Consider the following 22,095-nt stretch of genomic DNA (forward strand, 5'->3'; position numbering starts at 1 on the left):
CATTGTCCCACACAGCAGTCACCAGCTACCTGTGACTGCCAGGTACGTGAAATGTGGCTAGTGGCACGCACAGAAAGGATGGTATTTTGAGTATCTTGAATTACTTAAACCTTAGGTATAAGTCAACAGTTTGAAAACGTAATTTTTTCAAAGCAGTGTACACAGGATGGTTAAACCCAGCCCTCACACCCTCAGTTAAATCAGGATGCACAGCCTTGCCGTACTATTATTTAGCAGTTGACTGTCTTCATAGCATTGGTTCTCTGGGACACTGACTCCCGAGTTCCGCTGAGGGTATCCAGGCGGAACGCTTTCCCATCTGAGGATGAGGGGCAGGTGGGGAAGACAAGGTTTAAAAGAACCAAGCAGGGTAACATAACTTTCTATCTACATGTATCCACATGGAAGGTCTTACTTTAGTTCAATCTCACCTTCGACGCTCTCAACTGGAGAGAAAGGCAGTGACAGGACTCAAAGGCTAAAAAGATGAAACAAGGACACTGCTGACCGACAGGAGCCCAGCAGTGCTGAGATGGGCTGGCAAACCATGAGCATTCAGCGAGGCGCTGCCAGGAAGCTGTAAGCAGGGCCACGAAGGCCGGTAGGACTGCGCACCCCAGCTGGGACAGGAAGGCTGCCCGCAAGGGAGCACATTTGAACCTGAGCTTCTCTGCATCCCCCAGTTTCCATGCCGACACAAGGCATCTTAAGAAATAAGCAGTGTTCTAGCAAACTGAGTCTTCTCCAAAAAGCCAAATGTTTTGATAGAACCATTTGTACTCTGACACTGTTAGGGGTAGAGAGCGAAAACACACATCAATAGTAAAACCACTTTTAATAGGTTGCAGGGAATGAAAAGTTATTGCACTGAAAAAAGTAATTTAAAAAATCCATTGTGGTCACTGAGAGTTAGAAAATATTCATTGCTACAAATGATCTTTAAGCTCTGAATTTCATTAATCTTGGCGTACTCGCAATTTTGTCTACCTCATCTCATGGGAAACATGATTTGAAAGTTGGTTATGAAGAAATCTTGAAGACGAAGTGTGATTTAAAAATTTTGGCAAATGTTTCTGGGTGTGACAACACATACCTGTAAGCTTAGCACTCAAGAAGCTGAGGCAGGAGAATCACTGGGAATTTGAGGCAGCCCCGGGCTACATACTGAACTCAAGGCTAGCCTGAAGTACATCACAAAACCCTGTCTCCAAAAAAAAGTGAATGTTTAAATTTTTAAGATTTATTAAAAAAGACACATTGCTATTAGTACCCCCCACACTCCGCCTTACTTCAAATACGATTCTCTTAGTGTTCTTGCCACTTTCTGAAACAGCGTCTTCTCTGCTGAGTGTCTTCAGCTGAGCTGTCATGGCCGCCTTGATGTCCTGAATCAACTCAAAGCATTTACCTTTAATGATCATTTTGACTTTCGGGAAGAGCCAGAGCTTGCATGGTGGCAGACTTGGTAAATAAGGTGAAGGAGGACGTATCATTATGATGGAGTTTTTGCAGGGGGGAAGGGGTTTACTGGGGATCAAACTCACGTCCTTGCACTTGCTGTGCAGGTGCCTGGACTGCTGAACTAAATCTCTGGCCCTTCTACAAGTCCATACATTTTCACGGGATGGCACTTGGCAGCACCAGTGACTGCTGTTTTTAATCACACCCCACAAAGACATTCACAAAACCTGACTTCCAGAACTGCTTCAGAAAGTGGCCAGAACAGTAAGTGTGCTTGAAAAAGAGGGAGTATTTTGGGGAGATTAATAATGGCAATGTGTCTCTTACTATAAATTTAACTGAAACCATATATTTTGATCATCCCTTGCACCTCAAGTCATTTTTTTTTTCAAGACATTTAATATCCACAGGAACTGGTTGATGTAAAACACACAGTGACTGCATTTCCATGAATGCAAAGTCCTTTGATCACATGATCACAAACAATTTATCATATTTTTACAAAAATTTGCATACAAAGTTGAGCTTTCCGAAATGGCATACTGGTGGTTAATACTATTCTGATGCTACACATTAACACTGTGTTGGGGAAATACCGTGGCATTACACACATCAGACACGAAGCAGCGTCATGTCCTCTTTTGAACAGCTGGGGACTTGTGCTGTGGGGCAACTCTTCTCTGAGAAATTGTTAATTTGGGGTTTTGGTTTCTTTTTACCAGTTCTAGCAGAAAAGCTTTCTTCGTGATGTGATGATCTGTAGTAAGACTTAATTTTCTGAGCTGAAAATTAATAAAGCTGGGAGTCATGAGAACTTTGTAAAGAGGACGGCGTCCACACGGGTGCCCAGGTCTGCGGGAATCTTGGGGGAGTGGGTGCGGGACTGAAAACGTGGAGGAGTCAGAGCTGAGGGCAGAGTGTACTCTGTACTTGGAACGTAGACTGAATGTGGCTGGTGGGGAGCAGACAGTGATGGAGGAAAACTAGCTTTAAAAAGAGAAGAGCAAAGAGGAAGAGAAGAGGTGAGACAAGGAAAAGAAGAGAAAAGGATTGGGAGAGGGTTCCTAGGCGACATCGCTCCCGTTCAGCATTCCCACAGGAGCCATTCTTCCATCCCAAGACTTCTCAAGGCCTGCTCCCATCCTCCCTGCCGTATGCCGTGACCAGGCCTCACCATTACTGAAGGCCACAAGGCCTGTGGACAATGACTGCGTTGGCTGGGACAAAAACTCAAAGCTCACAACAGTGGAAATGTTCTCCAGCACCGCACCGGTCTGTCCCCACTCCTGAGCACCTGGCACACCCTGGACAGCCAGCTCTCAGGCCTGCCTCCTGGGGAGCTCCCCACCCTGCTTTCTCCTGCGTGCCTCTGCAGGAGCCCCCAGCATGGAGCCTCTGCAGCATACAGAAACGCGATCCTTGCCTCAGGTCCTGCTTTATTTTGGTATTTCTACTTCGGGTACATTGTTCGATGTTCCTTTTGGATGCGTACGCTGCTGCAGTGTCTGCTCCAACTCCACGCTTCGGCCTTGGCAGCTGCCCTTCCCCGGAGGTACCGCGGCATGTGCCAGCTCCCCAGCTACAGGGCGGCAGACTGGGCCTCCGGGAAGCCGCTCTCCTCAAGCTTCAGTCCCAGGTTGTCGATGCCAATGGTGGTCACCGGGGGCACGCTGCTGCTTTCTCCTGGCTCTGCTGTGCGTGTCGGGGTGGAGCAGTACAAGACAAACCCCATCATGATGATGGTGAAGGACAGGATGTAGAGTACTGAAAACTGGAAGGAGAGAGAAACAGGTAATGCAATGAAAGCCCTCATGTACACACCTGTGTTGCTGCCATTTGCCAAGTGTGCTCAGAGAACGACCTTATAATCTATCCTCTGAAAGTTGGCTAAGAAGAATCCAATGCTCTAAACTCTTCTGTGCTACACTAGCAGATGTTACACTAGTGAACACATGGGCTCTCACAATAGCCCTGCTGCATCAGCTTGCAGGGTCCTTGGATCTTTAGGAGAACTGCAACCTTTGCAGGTCTGTGATAATAAGCAACTGCACCCCATCCCACGAGCCATCCCACCAGGTGAGGAAAATAAAAAGTCAGCGTGCAATTCCATGAGACAACCTATTTAGGGACCTAGACACAGCTTATAGTATTTTCATAAAACAGAGGAATACAAGGCCAAGATCAAATGTGGATGTATAGATGTGAGATCTGCTAAATAACCTCTCAATAAACATACTTGGATTAAGTTTCATATTATGACCAACAAAAAGTTTCATAACAGAATTACAGAGTAAAACAATAACAGAATGAGGTGGTGATGGGAAAGAGAAAGATTAAAAAGAAAAAAAAGGGGGGGCTGGGGATTTAGCTCAGTGGCATAAGCGCCTGCCTTGCAAGCAGGCAGTCGTGAGTTCGATCGCCGGTACCGATAAAAAGGAAAAAGACAAAAAAAAAAAAAAAAAAAATGAAGTAAGATACTGTTTGAAAGGTAGAAAAACTGTGGTCTGTGAAATGAATATTTAAATTTCTGGTAATATTCATCCATGAACCAGAGTCTGTGGAATACCATCGGGTGTGATGTTAATTACTACTGGCTTTGATGCTTGTACTTTGTACTTAGCATGATACTTAGCTATGAACCAGACAGCTGATATATAATAAATGTTTATAGGCAAAAATAAGACTCAACAAGTAATAGGGGAAGAATAAAGCTATTTAAGGTACCAAACATTTCTTTTTCAACTGGGATTTCACTATATTGTCCAAGCTGATCCTAAACTCTTAGACTCAAGAGATCCTCCTGTGTCAGCCTCCTGAGGAGCTGAAACTATAAATGTGCTCCACTGCATCCAGCTTACTAAATTTTAAAGTCACTATCACAAAAGTATGATGATCTTTTATGAGATATCTAGATACCTGCAGGAATCCTATAACTTCTTTGAAACGTGCCCTGTTTGTTTTGGTAATCTATAGCTGTTCAGAAGAAACAGTGTTGTGTCACTCTAACAGTGCCAACAATGGAACGGTGCCCTTTAGTAGAACAGAGATTCTGAGGAGCGAGATCATTCTGAGGAACGAGAGATTCTAAATGCCTTTTTCTTTTTAAAATTCTATCCTTGGTTTTTGGATCTATACAGGAAGTTTCTAGTGGCCACTTTATTCAGAAAGTATTTTCTTAACATCAATGCCTAGGAGTAAAAGTGCTCAAGGTCTGAAACAGAGAAAAACATTAAAAAACTGGAGACTTGCTTCCAACTGTTTACTCCAAAAACATCACAGCCAAAGTTATTTTTGTCACTACAATGTATTACATTGGTAGTATCTTTGAAAACAACATCTAAAATCTTAACTGTCAGCCAGGTGTGGTGGCACATGCCTGTAAGCCCAGCACTCAGGAGGCTGAGGCAGGAAGATGGCTGTGAGTTCAAGGCCAGCCTGAACTGAACTGCATCGTGAGACCCTGTCTCAAAAGACAAAAATAAATAAATAAATAAATAAACAAACAAACAAACATGTTTTCATTATGTCCTGAATTTTGTCTACCTCTGTACCTTATTCTTAGGATCACAGTACAGCTGATCTTTGTCCTACAAGTTTTGAAACAGCCTCTTACAAAAAAAAAAAACAAGACCCAACTTAAGAGGACACTGCTAAACATGCAGGGACTAAGGACTGTAAAACAAATACACCGGAAAGGAATTTACAGATTACATGCTCCTGTTAAGTCATGTGCCCCCAAATGATATTCATACTAAGGTTAAGAGCAGCTGAAGATCAAACATTTAAGATGTTAATCTAACAGCTACTAGTCTCCTAGAATCACAGGGTAGAAACACCAGCACCACTAGGTGGTCCCGTGAAATGCAGCCACACCACCGTGAAGCAACTCACTTCCCTTAGACTGATGGAGCCCCGGTCCACTCAGATGGGGGAAGGTGGGGTCAAGGGCACTTCTCAGACTCACTTGACATTTCTTACTTTTTGTGATACAACCAATAAAGACTTATTCAGTCTTAGTTCAGGAATATCTTAACTACCAACTCTGCAAAGATAACAGCTAGTTCCTGTTCTGTGTAAGCTTACAAGGCAAAGATTTATGCTCCACAAGCAGCAATTTCTGAGAAGCCAGGGAGATTTATGTATCAATAATTCAGATAAGCACTGTGACTTCATGGCTGGTTCCTAGGAAGAGTATAAATCAGCACCAAGGACTCCTGTTTGGATACAAAACTTCACAAGGACAAAGAAACGTAGTTGCTAGTCCCTGCTGAAACTAAAATTATCAAATAATAACACTGTAATTGTTTGCTCAAAAGGTAATGGAGAAAGATAGCAAACAGGTCAACAGGTCTCTCCTGCAGGTACTAAGAAAGATGAACTTTTTGGGTTGCTTTATTTTGTTTGAGTAGGGATCTGGCCACATAGTGCCGGTTGGTCTTGAACTTGGTTCAGTACTATCCTCCTGTCTCGCGGAGTACAGTATTACAGGCATGCATCACCATGCCCAGCAAACACACACTTCTGGGGCAGTGATTCTGAGTGGTCCAAAGACCCATAGGGAGACCCGGGACCACTGAGGGGAATCTCTAAGGTTAAAACCATGTTTATAGTAAATATTGAGGTGCTATTAGCCTTTTTATTTTCATTGTCTTACAGAAGCACAGTGGAATGTTCCAGGGGGCTACATTATTACAGGCAGGCTCAAGAATCAGATGTGAGATTTCAGCTATTTTCCATTAAACCACACTAAATGTAAAAATCGCTTTCACTCTTTGGATAATATCCTTTCCTTATAATAACATTTGTTAACATGAGTCTATTATTTTCTTAATAAGTTAATAAATGAGTATTTTTAAATTTCTGTTTTAATTTCTAATATGATACTTAGGTATAAGTAAATGTGCCCTCAATTTTTAAACATTTCAAAAGGCCCCAAGATTGAAAAGTATGGGAACCTCTACCTTAGAAGCTCTTAAACTGGCTATGATGGTTAATACTCTGAAACCTGGATGTGGAGCCACAGACCTGAAATCCCAACATTCAGAAGGCTGAGGCAGGAAGATCTCAAATTGAAGATCACCTGTGCTATACATAAAGTTCAAGACTACTCTTGAGCTATACAGTGAGATCCTGTCTCAAAAATCAAACAACCAATCTGTTTATTTGGTTCTCTCTGATCAATGAGACAACACGCTGAACCAATGAGTTCAACATTCTCATTTTAATAATGAAAATGGAGTGAGGGGCTGTGCAGGGGCAAGAGGGTGGACTCGACAGAAGATGGAAATAGTAAGTGACATCTGATCTTGACTTCACCACTCACAAGCTGCTGACTAAGGGCAAATCAAATAACCTCTCTGGGCCTTCATTTCTTTATCCCTGAGACGGCTCAGTCAGCAACTCTCAGGGGAAGGCAGTTGGTTTAGGGATGCGCTTTCCACACTCCACATCCATCCTCTGCTTCTGCTCAAGGCGCTGGTCTGTCCCTGCCCCGTCCCGTGATGAGAATTAGTACATGAAACAGATCTGTTACTGTGGGGATGCATCATGCTTGTGAGTGTTGTGAGAGGAGAAGACGAAAAAGTCTGAAAATGCCCTGAGCTGAAGAACCTTTAAAGTCTAGATGAAAATCCAATCATGCATGCATATTATACCTATCTCTCCTGCTTTCCATTAGGGCCTCCGGACTTAAGGTCTGGAGATGTGCAGAGAGTGAATAAGCCGCTCAGAAGGCCCTGCCTAAGACTGCTCTGAAGGTCAGCAGCAGCCTGGGATTGTCACCTGGCAACAAGAAGTGTTTCTGAAAACCAGTCCCTGGCTAGGTCAGCAAAGATGAAATCCACTGTATTTCACCCTTTAGAAAAACTCTAAGTGGGCAATTTTTATTTGGACCAATTTTCTAACTTTGAAGCAATAAAAAAGAAGTGAATCCTGTCCAATGAAATTCTTGCTAAGAGGATGAGTAGGTTTTACTTTTGGATCTAGTCTTAAGAATCCTATTTGGGCATGGAGATGCACACCTATATTCTTAGCATCTGGAAGGCTGATGCAGGAGGATCCACTAAGAGTTTAAGGACAGCTTGAGAGAAATCCTGTGTCAAGAAAGAGAGAAGGCCAGGCATTTAGTTCAGTAGCATAAGCGTCTGCCTGGCAAGCACTAGGCCATGAGTTCGATCCTCAGTACCAAAAAAGTAAAAAAAGAGAGAAAATGCAAGGGAGAGACAAGGGAAGAGGGTGAACAAAAGGAAGGTAAGCTGCTCAAAGAAACTTCTTTTAGTCCAGGCAAGCATTCTCTCTTGGACATGAGCTATTTTCTTACCTTATAGCCAAACAGAAAGAGTCCAAAGAAAAGGCTGTAGAGGTCAGCGGTCAGGATGCCCAGGTTGACAGAAGTCGCACTGGTGACCTTAATCACCAGTGGCATGAAGCTGTACAGGCAAAACATACAGAGGGCAAAGGCCAACAACAGCAGGGCTGCAGGGAAGAAATCAGAAGACAAGAAAGAGTCAGTTTAAAGAGATGGCTTAACCAACTACCTATAAAACATCTCCTTAACAGTCAGCATTGCAAATGAACCTGTGAGACTACAAAGAGGCACTGCAAGACAGTCATACAGCAAGCTGTGATACAGTCGAAGGCTCTCTAAGATTCAATAGGGTAAATAATGATGTGAAATCTTTTGGGGGGGGTTGCAAAATGAGGGATTGAACCAGGGCCTGAACTGAGCTACATCCTCAATGCGTTTTATTTTTTTATTTTCAAGCAGGATTTTGCCTAATCACTAAATTGTCCATTCAGGTTGAGCTCAAACTTGGAGTCTCCAGTCTCTATCTGCTAGAGTGCTGGGATTATAAGAATGTGCCCCGTGAGTTTGATCCCTGGTACTGATAAAAAGGAAAAAGACAAAAAAAAAAAAAAAAAGAATGTGCCCCACACCCAGCAAAGGCCATCAAACTGTACCCTTAGTGTGAGTAAGTCAAGAGCTTTCATCCCCTGTGCTATCTGTGATATTTTATCATGAAATATCACATGAAAGCACACTCACTATCACGAATATCATGAATAAGAAAAACCACTCGTGACCTTTTGTTTGCTTTTCTTTGGTCTGGTTAGATACAGTTTGTATAATTAGATTCAGAATGGAGTATTTTTAGGACATCAAAAGGACATATTAGATCCACCTATATTTTGTTCATTGCATTACATTAAATGCTCCAAGACAGCACAGTGTAACTCTCCTCTTTTGGGAAGTGCTGGTTATGGATGCTGGTGACAAAGGAATGTGTCTATTCTGAAACTGCTTTTAATTTCATTCCAGACTCAATCTAAATTATTTAACTGAATTAACTTAGCCAAGCATGCATGATATATAATCTTCGATGGCATTTATGTTCTGTTTAACCTCTTTCTGCCCCTGATTAAACAAGGCTCAAATCTGTGCTAGCTGACCTCGTACTCACTTTCTCCTGCTTTCTTTCTGTAGATGACTATGAACATCAAATGAAAGAGCAACGAGAGGTGGTCGGTGACTTCAGAACCATCAGGTGCTTCGGTTAATGTTTCACAAATTTCTTCACAAATTTGAGGACCTGAGATCCAGATCTAATTGACAGCTGGTCAGTCTTCAGAATTCCTCGTAAAGAAAAACTGCCAGGCGTGGTGACAGTGACACAAGCCTATAACCTCAACTCTTTGGGAGACTGTGGCAAGAAGAGCAAAAGTTCAAGGTCGGCCTGAGAAACTTGAGACCTTGCCTCAAAATAAAGTGAAAAGGGTCTGAGGATGTAGCTCAGTGCTTGAGTATTTTCCTAGCATATGTGAGGCCTTCTGTTCAATCCCCAGCAAAGAAAAAGAAAAGGATAATCCTGTAAGTAAAGATTGAGAATTAATTTTAATGGAAGTTCACCTACCAACTCTCAGAGAAAACTCTATATAAACCATTACTGGTGTGACTTTACCTCGACACATCAGTATTATCAAAAGAAAGCATTTGTTTCTTTATGTGCATTTCCGTTACTTAGAATCCTGCTGGGCATGCTCGGGCAGGCCTGTAATCCCAGCACTAGAGAGGCTGAGGCAGAAGTACAGTGGCAAATCTAAGGCCAACTTGGGCTACGTAGTGAGTTCAAGGCCAGCCTGAATGACATAGGGAGGAGAACCTGTCCCCTCAAATCCCCCCTAAAAAGACAAAATTCAAAAATAAGCAAGCAAACAAAAAAAGACACAATACTTAAAAATACAGATCATTTATTTACATACCAATTTTCCAGTTCCAATGAATGCTGGCCACATCCTTATGTTCCACAATCAATCTAAGATTAAAATAAGAAGTCACACTTCTTAAAGATCCACTTAGGAAGTTTTATTACTTTATTAATAGTTTAGTTGCAATATTTTAGCTAAGATAAAGAATTATTATGACTTCTGAGTTTTTCTTAGACTACAAAAATAATTATGTTTTTAAAAAGTTAAAGAAAAAAACGAAGGAGTCAATAAAGATGCATCTCACTGTAATTGGTTCATAGGTGTTCCTCTATAGTAGGAAAACACGACATAATGATTTCCCTTGAATAAGTTGAGGAAGTTAATGTGTTAATATTTTCTGGAAATAATTTAAAAATAAAAGCCCTTACCAATAGTGATACCTACCACACTACAGTCAGAAATTCTAAACATGACACATGTATAAGAAAATAAGGCATAATTTTTGATGTTTTAACAATCCTCTTAGCAGATTATTAACAAGTTACTGCCCTCAAATATGAATCTGGACTAAACAAAGACTATTAATAGTTAGAAACTAATCATTTATGACGATTTGCTTATTTTATTTAAAAAAAAATTTTAAATCTTACAGCTGTATGCCACTGATAATTGTTCCAAATAAACCCAGCATTCCTAAAAATTCCAGTCTGCTCAGGTTCTTCACAATGTATTCTTCAGATACGTTGGAAACAGAATAGAGGGATGCCCCAAGCAGGACCAAGATATCACCAATCAGCACATCACTCCCTACAGGCAGACAGAGCACACAATGGGATACACAGTCAGTAAGTAAACCAGGAGTTTATGTGACTCCTCTTCACTTAGGTAAGATTTTCTTAAAAAAAAAAAAAAGATTCTCTTTAATACTGATTTCTATGCGTTCAAATTCTCTTATTCTTTTTACTGTCTGACACAATTTTCACCACAGAGCAAATTTTTCACATTTCAGTGCCTCAGGAGACTCATGAAATAGAGGATGGTACAACATAACGATGACATAAGGCCTCAAAAAATAATTCTTTGGTTGGCAAATTCATGAGATTTGCTGAAAACTAAAGGAAAGGAAGCTTGTAAGTCAGGTAATTTACTGTCACAGTCCAAGGAGATACTAGCATCTCTTATAGATTGGATGAATTCAAACCTTTACCTAGATTTACAAAGTGATCACCAGTGAACATCAAATCTCCTTTTTTGATACCCCCCCATCTAGTTTTCCAGTAACTAATCCAAAATGTTTGAACTAAAAGATTATTTCAGACACACAATTATTCCAGAAATGTCTCAGCTGGGTGCTGTGGTACACACCAGCACTTTGGAAGGCTGAGGTGTTAGGACTGCAAACTCGAGACCTGCCTGGACAACTCAGTGAGATCGTGTCTCAAAGTCAAAAATATGGAGGTCTGGGGACAAGGTTCAGTGCGAAGGTTCTGAGTTCAGTCTTCTGAATTGACATAAAACTTGTGATTGAACTCCGTGATTTCAATCAGGAAGTGGGGGGGGCACACACGGGCAGACAGGACACAGGCTCCTCTGTCGTGAGACAAATGGAACGATTTAGTGTAACCAAAAAGCAGTAAAGTACGGTTCGTGGGCCAGTAGGAACATAAAAATGATAGTATTTGGAAACTGTTAAAAAACACTAGAAAGAAGTCTGATTGAAAAACAAAATCATTGAAAATGTAGTTATCCAGACTGTATTTTCTGCATTTTACTGTGTCTTTGGAAAACTAAAAGTGAAAAGTTGAGCAAAACTTTTCTGTGACCAGATCACCAACAAGGCACACAGACATCTCACCTGAACCGTCCTTCCTCCCTGCTAGTATGTCTGCACCAACCATGGTTCCTACGCCCAACAGACACACAAACACGGCCACGAAGTGGATCACCCTGTATCTTGCGTGAAGAATAAACCATGAGAGAGCCATCAACACGGGAATCCCAAAGCAATCCAAAAGCTGCAAACGAAAAACAACTTTATATGTCTCTCATTAGCCAAAACATGAGTAATTAAATACTAATAGGAAGTAGTACGATGGTTTATTATGCCAGCCCTGTACTAAGAGGTTTTTTTAAGAGTTTTACTTAGATTAATTCACTTAAACGTCACAGTAACTCTTTGGGGCTGGAATTACAATCCCACTTTATACTGAGAAAATAAAGGTACAGAGAGGCAAAGTAAGTCATCCAAAATCACATCAGCTGCTTTGAAATTCACCACATTGGGCCCGTGGATGCATTTTGACAGGAAGAATTATAGCACTCGACGTTTGGTTCTCAGCGCACAAGACAGAACGTGGCAGTGCAGACAGCCTGGTGTGCCACTGCTCTCCAGCCAAAACTACTTGTATGGCAGGTGTCTTCTTCGGTACACGGCATGCCTCTCAGAACCAACTGAGGGCAAGTCCAGAGGTAAAGAGCATTCCTGAACCTCAGAATCCTATTGCAGGGCCTGCGCTGCTTTCCCTATGCTCCCACTCACGTTATCCTTAAACGTAGGTGGCAAGCCTTCCTCCCTGCATGCATTCTTTTATTCAGTCAACAGATACTTATTAAGCACCTCACATGTGCAAGAGAAGCCAGGGACACAGACGAAGAAGACAGCTACAAGCTCTGTCTTCAGGCTCACATACAAGGCTAGATGGGCGCGGAATAAATAATCGGAAAGAGAGATGTTTAACTGTATTTAAGCTAAGTGCCATAAAGAAGTACAGGTTACCATGGGAGAGCAAAACATCCCTGACGGAGTGTAAAATCCCCGGGAGATGGAAGTATGCCCATGGATGCGCTCCTGCTCATCTGCATCCCCTGCCCCTGCTGCACCCACTGATCCTGGGTCCAGAAAACCACACTCCTGACATTGCCCATCTGCAAGCGTGCGGGATTAATGGGGCCAAAACCACTTGCAAGATAAAGGAAAACAGATTTCACTTGCTCAATTCTTAATGTCACAAATTTTATGTGACTTCAAGGATGATTCTTGATGCATCTAAGTATATTCAAGAATAAAGCCAGGCACCGTGGCACACACCTATCATCCCAGAACACATGGGGCTGAGGCTGAGGGACTGTGAGTTCAAGTCTACCCAGGGCTACAGAGTAAGTCCCTATCTAAAACTCAATAAATAAAAATAAAATATGTGCATGATGCTAAGATTTCTGAAACTCACTTTATTGCTCACCTTGGTTTTTATTTGTTTGCTAAGCCTTAGCCTAGATTTTTTCTGTACCTGTTTAGCCACAAACAAGGCAGACCCCAGCCTATCTGATCCTATCTGTAGTTGTTTACTGATTGCTTTTCACTGAAGTATCATCTCTTGGAGTCCAACCCACCACGCATGGGAATGCCTTGTTATTTACTCCAGCTGCAGAACTCTTATCTCCTAAGTGCTTTCTCAAGTCTGCCTAAAGGACAAACCATTCAGTGATGTAAATGGTAACAGCTTGTGCCAGAAGACTGCAGCAGAATTTAGCCACAATGATTTAACAAGGTCTAAACTACACTTCTTAAATAAATAAACCAAAACACAAACAGAAAAAGTCTACTCTAAAAACTATCAAGGAAGATTCTCTACTCCTGTTTTTTGTTTGTTTGTTTGTTTGTTTGTGTTGTTGTTTTGTGAGACAGGGTCTCACCGTATAGCCCAGATTGGCCATGAACTCACGGGAATCCTCCTGCTTCAGCCTCCTAAGTGCTGGGATGGATTATAGGAATGCACCTCTGTGCCCAGATTTCCCTAACCCCAAACTGCCTTAGAATCAAACTTAAACAATTTTGCCAGCCATGAATGACCCTGTAAGGGGTCACTGAACAAGCCCTTCTGTGACCTCTCTGACTGAAGGGGGCCAAATTATCTTAGCTCTTCAATACTCTAAACTTCTACAACATCTTATCTGATACTTGTCACCTTCAGTCAGAACATACTCTTGATGCGATGTCTTCTTTGATGCATCCAGTTCCCAGAGCCTCACTTAATTTATTTAAAAATTTACGAGCCAGGCATGGTATAATCCCAATCTATAATCCCAGCATTTAAGAGGCTGAGGCAGGAGGGATCTCTGTGAGTTCAAGGCTAGCCTGAGCTACCAGATAAGATCCTGTCTCAAAAAAAATCAAGGCCATGCATGGTGGGTGCAAGCCTGTAATCCCCGCACTCTACACAATGACATGAAATCTGCATCAAAGCAGATTCTCTTAGCATGGAAGAAGTAAATGGAAGGAAAGGGATAAATGGTGTACAATCAAAAAAAAATTTTTTAAATGCTCTCTGGGGAGAATTTGAAGGCACCTAAAAAGAGAAAAAATGTGTTAAACAAATTGAGACAGGAGGATTGCTGTGAGTTTAAGATCAGTCTGGTTTATATATTAAGTTCAGGACCAGCCTGAACTACACAGCAAGAATATGTCTAAAAATAAAACAAAAAAGTCAAACAAAAATAAAATATTGTACGGTCACAATAAAGAGAGTGCAAAGTAAGACCCCGGGAAGAGAGTGGGGCAATGGGACTATAAAAGGGAGTTTTGCCACAGTAAGACATATTAGAAGTGTGAGGCTGAAGTAGGCCCTAGGGAAAGGGGGAAGGTCTTCCAAACAGGTCGCCTTCTAAGAAAAATTAGAGCAGCCTAAGAGAGGAGGGCCGAGCGTGGCGAGGGCGCATAGATGCAGCAGCAGAGGGGAAAGGGACTGGAGTGGACACCCAGCCACCGGTGCCAGGGTCCGCAGCATGGACTTTATACAACCCCTGCCTGCCTATCTGTGAGTACAGAGTCTCTGAAGGAACCTTAGGAAGGAGGCTCCGAGAGCACATTCGCTAATCCGCACTGCTACTTATCAGCACACAGGCCAAAGAATTACTCCGGTTGAGACTATGGCATTGGTAACTGTGGTAACAACAGTCGTTTCTGGCTAGAGGGAGCTTTATTTGTTAGTTGTTAGCTTTAGACCCTAATTATATGACTTTTGAAAAATGCTCGTGTTTCTCTACCAGGCAAGGATGAAAGAAATTGTTTTTGATACTATAAGGCATAAGCCTCAGCCACAAAAATTCAACTAGAAAAGTTTGGTTTAACTATGTTTAAATCTTTCACCAATTCAAAAATTTTTGTCATTATTAGTAGGATATCAATCTCTAAAATTATAATCAAGTAATTAAAATGAGAGTGACTTGGATAGAAGAGGCTAATTTTTCTACCTATTTCTACCCCCATGCATTGACAACAGCATTAATGGATATCCACACCGATGTGCTGGTGTGGACATACATACAAATACTGTTTTCATCACTGCCACCTTTTGCTGTGAAATAAATTCACTTGAGATTCTCCACAATTCTTAAAAGTTCAGATCTAAGACGAACATCTCTAGGATATGTGTGGTGAGAAACACAATTCATCAAAGCTATAAACTCACTATGATGCGAAGTCTAAGTCTGGTGTTGTCATCCACTCACTGTCACCAGTGTTTATACAACATTTTGCTGTTAGCAATGGTGAGTCCGTGGGATGAGACCCCCCATCACTCACTAACACTGGAAGAGCTGACATAGCACAATAACCCTAATAAACAAATAGAAATGGGGATGTTACCTCTGGCTTCCACATCTCCCCAGAGTGTTGAACAGGCTCCTTCCAGTGGATTTTGTTTTGTTTGCTTTTGAAAGTCTGGGGATTGAACCCAGAACTAAGTTACATCCCTCATCTTTTTTTATTTTATATTTTGAGGCAGCGTCTCACTAACTGGCTAAATTGCGCAGGCTGGGTTCCAATTTGCAGTCCTCCTGCCTCAGCCTCCCAGAGTGCTGGGATTACAGTGTGCATCACTCTAGTGGTTTCTAGTATCACGAGATTCGGCTTTGTGTATAAGCCTCCATCTTTTCTGAACCACAAACGTACATCCACTCCAATGTTTCAACAACACATAAAACAGAATGTCAACATCACAGCACCACCTGTCAACTAAACATTTATTCTTATTTTAGTAGGACTGTTCTAATCTGCTGTGGCACTAACAATTTAGGAAGTGATTAACTTGCATACATGTTTACTAATTCAGGAAACATTATGCAATAGGATGTATGCTCTATCAGCAAACAGACATCTCCACCTGTGTTCAGGTTTTCTTCAAGTGAACAGGTTTTCAATAAAACTAGGCTGACATATATGGGTACAGATTCCTTTCTCAGGCTGTAAAGCCCAGGTGTTGGAGAGCACCCTTACCTGGACACTGGTTAGAGTGGTGTACTGGTACGCTTTGACAATCAGGTAATTAGCTTCCACATCGGCTAGTCCCAGCAGGATGTACTTCCACCACTTTCTTCTCAAGATGCCTAACAGGTTATCACTGCCTGGCTGAAACAAAGCTGGGTTAGTGCACGTGACTGGACGATGACGTCTGAAACAACAGAAGTAATTCAACCTCCCCAAATCATGAAGAAGGGAGAGACGATAGACAGATGGATGGATGGATAGATAGATAGAGGTACAGAGTTAGACACATATAGATATACGTGGCAGGAGGATTCCAAGTTTGAATGCAGCCTGAATTTAGCCACTTAGTGAGATCCTGTCTCAAAATGCAAAATAAAAAGGTCTGGAGACGGAGCTCCGTTTGAAGGCTCTGGGCTCAATACTCAGCACTGCAAAAACAGATAAATATATCATATATGTGATGTATTACATGATGTATTATATAAATAAATTTAGATTTTATATAAATATTTATATATAACTATATATGTGAATGAATACATGAATGAATGTATTCTACAAAATGAAATGTATTCCTATAAATTAACTGGGTTTTGGGGCTGGGGATTCAGCTCAGCGGCATAAGCGCCTGCCTTGCAAGCAGGCAGTCGTGAGTTCGATCCCCAGTACCAATAAAAAGGAAAAAGACCGAAAAAAAAAATTAACTGGGTTTTTTAACCTCCAGTTACGGGTTTCTTTTGTTTTGTTTGCTTTTGTGGTGCTGGGATTAAACCCAGGCCTTCAAACTGAGCTATATTCCTTACCCGTTTAGTCTGTATTTTGAGGCAGGGTCTCACTCAGTGGCTAAGTTGGAAGACATGTGCTTGAAAAGTGATAATTAAGCTAGTGATAAACTCAGGAAAGAGCTTAGGCACTATGACAGAAACATCTCTTATTCCTCCAAATTCAGGCTGTTCAAATTACCTATGATTCACTAGCACCACAGATTCAATAGCACACTTATTTTAAGATATGCACATATATAGCATGTATGTGAGATTTTATGATAACATAAAACGAAAGAACAGTACTAAAAATCAGAACCACATAACTATTGTTAAAATCCAATTAGCAGGAACATTCTGAAAACACCAAGTAAGTCTTTCTCAAATAGGATGGTGTGGAGGGGAGGGGAGGAGAGAGAGAGGAGAGGAAAAGGGGAGGGGAGAGAGGAGAGGGGAGGGGAGGGGAGAGGAGGGGAGGGGAGGGGAGGAGGGGAGGGAAGGGGAGGGGAGGGGAGGAAAAAAGAAAGAAACAACAGCTGGCACAAAAATGTTAGACTGTACTTTTCCCATAGCTAACTAGAAGCATATAATACTCTGATTATAACAAGTTGGCTAAACAGCTTGGGTAGCCAGTGATAAAGATGTTAATTCAGTTCTTTGCCCTCCTTGCTCTCATAACCTACACTCTGGGGTGAGGGCCGTAGCTCAGTGGTACAGCACTTGCCTCACATGTACAAAACCCTGGGTTCAATCTCCAGCACTGTTAAAAACAAACAAACAAATCTAGATTTGATCTACACGTACCCATATTCCACTCAGCATTCTCCAAGTAGCTGAAAATACTATTTTGGAGTATGACCTTCTCATCCTTTCAAGAATTTTTTATATTGTCTCTTAATTTTATCAACCAGAAGGAAGAAAAAAATAACATTTACACCTTTTTTGCCATCACTCTGTTATGAACAGTTCATGGCACTTACTTTATTTTAATCAACACTTCAGAGAGCTTTGCATAAACCTCTACTCACAACGTTCACAGAATTTAGAGGTATCATACTTTTCTAAATAACTTACGTAAATATAGCTGGTCTTAGTTTTGCCTTGTATTTTATTTTTAAACATCTAAATATCAAGCATTTTGGCAGATAACTTCATTGAAAGGTAATGTGCACATGCGACATACCTGACCGAAAAGCCAGCATCGTTGTATAAATGAGGAACAACATGCAATAGTTGAGAAAGCTCTGAAACATGGGACAGTTCACTCTGTACTTTTCTGCCAAATATTGGCTGGTGATGGCCGTTCCACAAATACACAAGGACAGCATCTGTCCCAGAACAACTGTTTTCAAGATATACCTAGAAAATAAAGAAACGGGAATAACTTGCAAGCAAATTACACCTGTAACACACACACACGCACACACACACAGAAATGCTCATTATACCAAATGGTTATTTATTTCATTTTACTGCTTACTCCATTGTGCACATATTAAATTATTTAGAGACTATATTTGTATTGTCTTTTACATATGCAACCTCTATTTTCAGTAAACATTTAACGTTTTCTTCTCTCATTGTCCCAATAATTTGTTCCACTGCCTTTCTAGAAGAGTGATTTTCAAGGCTGTCCGTATATCACAATCATGGAGCTCAGAAACAGACTGTGGTCTGGACTCTTCAGATGAGACTCCAGCCTTGGCCAACACCATGGCTTGGCCTTGTGAGAAGCCCTCAAGCAGGGAGTAAGCCACGACATGCTAGGATAAAAACCGTACAACAGTAAGCGCATCTGTTGTTTTTGACCACTAAGTTTGTGCTGATTTGTTACACACGAATAGATAACTGGCACTTTATAGTCACTCAGTAAACATGTGTCGAGTTAATGAAAATAAAGAAATCACTGTATATTCTCAAATATGTGATAAATCGCCACTTTTCCAGTCAGGTAGAATAGTCAGAAAAAAATAAACTCAGAATTCCATGACACAGAAGCTAAAACTACAAACCACTTTAACAAGAAAAAGTTTGTTGTTACTGAAGGATCACAAACTCCTAGATCACAAGCAGCAAGAAATGACATCATGGTGGGAGAAGCAGTGTGAGTGGCCAGCTGGAAGTCAGTGACCTCTGGAGGAAGGTTCTCGCCAGCAGGAGTGCACCAAGCTGGATTCCCTCGGGCTGAGTGAGCAGAGGAGCCGGAATACAGCACACGACTCTTGTTTTGAAAATGATGAGAGCGAGAAGGGGGTCAGGAGAGAGTCTGAAGAGCAAGGAGCAGCTTGGAGCACAAGGTTTTTGTTTTGTTAAAGGATTAAGGGACCACACATGCTTGGAAGATAAGTGTAAGTCGGCAGGAGTAAAAGCCTGAAGATTTTTAAGGAAGGTTCTTTCTAATTATGCAAGGAAAAGGAAGAACTTTTAGGGACGATGAGGGCAGTTCTTAGAAGAACCTGGAATCACAACTGAGAATGCTAAAATATGTTCATGAAGGTTCGCTCTACGAATATTTCCTTGAGAGCCGGGCGCAGCGATACCTGCCTGCAACACCAGCGCTTGGAACTGAGGCGCAAGGACTGCTTGGAGGCCAGCCGGGACACACACAAAGTCCAAGGCCAGCCTGTGCTACGACAGGAGGCCCTGTCTCAAAATAAATACATTATTCTGTCTCAAAACCAAAACAGAAAAATTAAAAAAATTTATAAAAGGAGTAAAGATTGGAAATATAGGTCAATACAAAGATCCTGGGTTTAACGTTCAATTAAATATTTTTAAATGTGAATTTATTATTGGATGAATCCCAGAGTTCATCTAATTTGCTGGTTCTCCACCCCTGTTGCCCACTAGAACATGAGAACTGTTTTACAAATACTGATCGCTGTGGGCATGGCCTGGTGACATGAGTACCTGCCCAGCGTTCAGTCCCCAGCAGCAGCAGCCAAAGTACCTGCCTGGCAAGTGCAAGGGTGTGAGTTCAACTCCAGGTACAAAGTAAATAAATAAATAAAAGCCAGTCAATACCCAACAGCAAAAACCAAACAATTTTTTTTACAAAAAACCAGAATGATATAAAATAAAATAATGTAAATCTTAAAAGTATAAAATACTGATTCCCAAGGCCCAGATCAGACCAATCAATCTAGGCTGGGATCTGGAAATTGGTATGCTTGCGGATGGGGACAGAGGGTCCTTGACAGGGCCCTTGTCCAGCATATGTAAGCCCTGGGTTTGGTCTCATACCACAAAGCGGGAGGGGCAGACATTGGGATGCTTTTAGCTTCCCTGGCAATTGTCCCCAGGCAGCCAGGCTGAAACCACTGACACAACTCAAGATTTTCATGTGATAGAATCCAAAGGGACATTCAGACACAAGACAAGGTGCCTAAAGTGATCCAGCTTGATTTCCAAACTTCTTCTAAATTACGGTGTGTAAGTATTTTCTCTTAGGTGTTTCCTAGTATTTCATTTCAAAATTTTATAGTCACATTTTCTCATTTTTTAAAATTATTAATTCATTAAACATGGATTTTGGTTTAGTTTGATTCAGTGCTTTGTTTTTTTTTTTTTTGTTTTTTTTTTTTAATTTTTTTTTTTAATTTTATTTAAGGAGAAAAGAAAAAAAAAACAGGGAAAGGGTACAAGTTATACAGATTTACAGAAAAAAAAATGAACAGTAGGAAATTACTAGTTAATGGATTACATATTGTCATCTTAGAAATAATTGTTCAAGTCACAAAATTAAAGCTTGTAAAGTGGACATTCCATCAATGATACTGCAAACAGTTCTGTTCATTGATCCAATAAAACTCTGTGATATCATTTTCTATCTTATACACTTAAATATACATGCAGTTATATAGTTTGGAGCACTTTCTTTTCCTCTCTTTTGTACCATGACTATTACACATTTTGGGTTTCATTGCTCCCACGGTTCTTATTACTTTTTTGGAAGAGAGTAAAACCAAATGTGACATAACAGAACAGAATCGGTCAAGTCAAAAGGGTGGACATAATAGATAATGTAAAAACATAATACAAGGTGATCAACAATGGTTACCATAATGCCTCCCGCTATCTCTAATAGAATTGCCTATATCATTAGTTATAATACAATTGAACAAAACAGTAAAGAATAAAACCGACAAAACCAAAACATTGGAGACATTGTAGGTCTTCAAAAGTAGATAAAAGTCAACAAGAATGGGCGTCATAATGAATCTCATTATCTTCACAGCTGATGCCTAAACTTTCGAACCTGATACTATCCAGCAAAACAGAATAGGGGAACATCAGTTAAAAACCAGATGGTGAGAGTAATACAGGGCTTTAAATCAAGGTAATGAAAAGTCAAAGTGGGTTACTATAATATATCCTGCTATTTTTTTTCCTTTAATTAAAAGGATAAAGATAAAAAAGTAAATAATGGAGTGGAGATTGAGATAAAAGAGGGCATAACAACGAAACAGCGTAGATCAAAACATAACCATTTAAGCAGAATAGTGTTTCACCACCAGATAATCCTAACCTAAAAGTAGTTACCATATTGTTTCTTTCTTTGAAATCCTTGAGTACAACTTCGTATACTGTAGCATTAAGTATATCAAAACAATGTAAAACCATTCAAGAGAATGACAGCATTACAGAGTATTTAAAATCGACTAACAAAATGAACAATGGTTTCTGTATAATCTCCTTGTCTTTAAAAGGTTTTTGCTTATACTATCGTACATAATAAAATCCAATAAGATACAGCCTGTTTAGACCATTGGAGACAGAAGGACAAAAGCTAGATGAGACTCCAAAACAAGATGATACTAAATCTGTATTACCTATTAAGATGTCATTTTCTCCAAAATAGCTGTTCCTATCATCCAATCTTCTCTGCCTCATTTCTGTTAAGCTCTTTTTCTGTCCGTAGCTGTCAGTTTGTCTTCTTCATTTTGTTCTCTGCTCCATTCGTTGTGGCCTCTCTGCTATTATTTCTGGATTCTTTGTATTTTTCTTTTTTTAGAATATCCTGCAATACTCTCTGTAGAGTTGAATTGGTGGTTGCAAATTCCCCCAGTTCCTCTTTATCCTGGAAGCACCTTGTTTTTCCATCAATTTCCAGGGACAGTTGTGCAGGATATCTCAATCTTGGCTGGAGATTATTATCTTTCAATGCTTGAATTATTTCCCCCCACGCTCTTCGTGATTTGATGGTTTGTGCAGAGAAATCTGCTGTAATTCTGATGGGTGTTCCCTTGTAAGTGGTCTGTTTCTTGTCTCTTACAGCTTTTAATATTCTGTTCTTGTATTGAATTTCTGGAATTTTTATTATTATATGCCTGGGTGTTGCTCTGTTTGGGTTGTAGGTAGCTGGGGTCCTGTATACCTCATACATCTGAGTATCTTTAC

General features: G+C 40.8%; 1 protein-coding gene across 1 annotated transcript in view; it reads right to left on the reverse strand.

Annotated features, from left to right (window-relative positions):
• Nucleotides 1-818: 818 nt before the first annotated feature.
• Slc35f2 (solute carrier family 35 member F2) overlaps nt 819-22,095 on the reverse strand; it is an 89,726-nt gene continuing 68,449 nt past the window's right edge. Inside the window, exons 5-11 of the mRNA XM_063256829.1 lie at nt 17,879-18,054; nt 15,941-16,068; nt 11,522-11,681; nt 10,317-10,473; nt 9,721-9,773; nt 7,781-7,935; nt 819-3,232 (exon numbers count right to left, since the gene is read on the reverse strand). Of these exons, the coding sequence (XP_063112899.1) occupies nt 3,041-3,232; nt 7,781-7,935; nt 9,721-9,773; nt 10,317-10,473; nt 11,522-11,681; nt 15,941-16,068; nt 17,879-18,054 (1,021 nt within the window). The 3' untranslated portion in view covers nt 819-3,040. The remainder of the gene's footprint in view (nt 3,233-7,780; nt 7,936-9,720; nt 9,774-10,316; nt 10,474-11,521; nt 11,682-15,940; nt 16,069-17,878; nt 18,055-22,095) is intronic.

Source organism: Cavia porcellus, unplaced genomic scaffold, assembly GCF_034190915.1.
Source record: "Cavia porcellus strain 051 isolate PalLab524CR breed Dunkin Hartley unplaced genomic scaffold, mCavPor4.1 scaffold_9, whole genome shotgun sequence".
Lineage (NCBI taxonomy): Eukaryota > Metazoa > Chordata > Mammalia > Rodentia > Caviidae > Cavia > Cavia porcellus.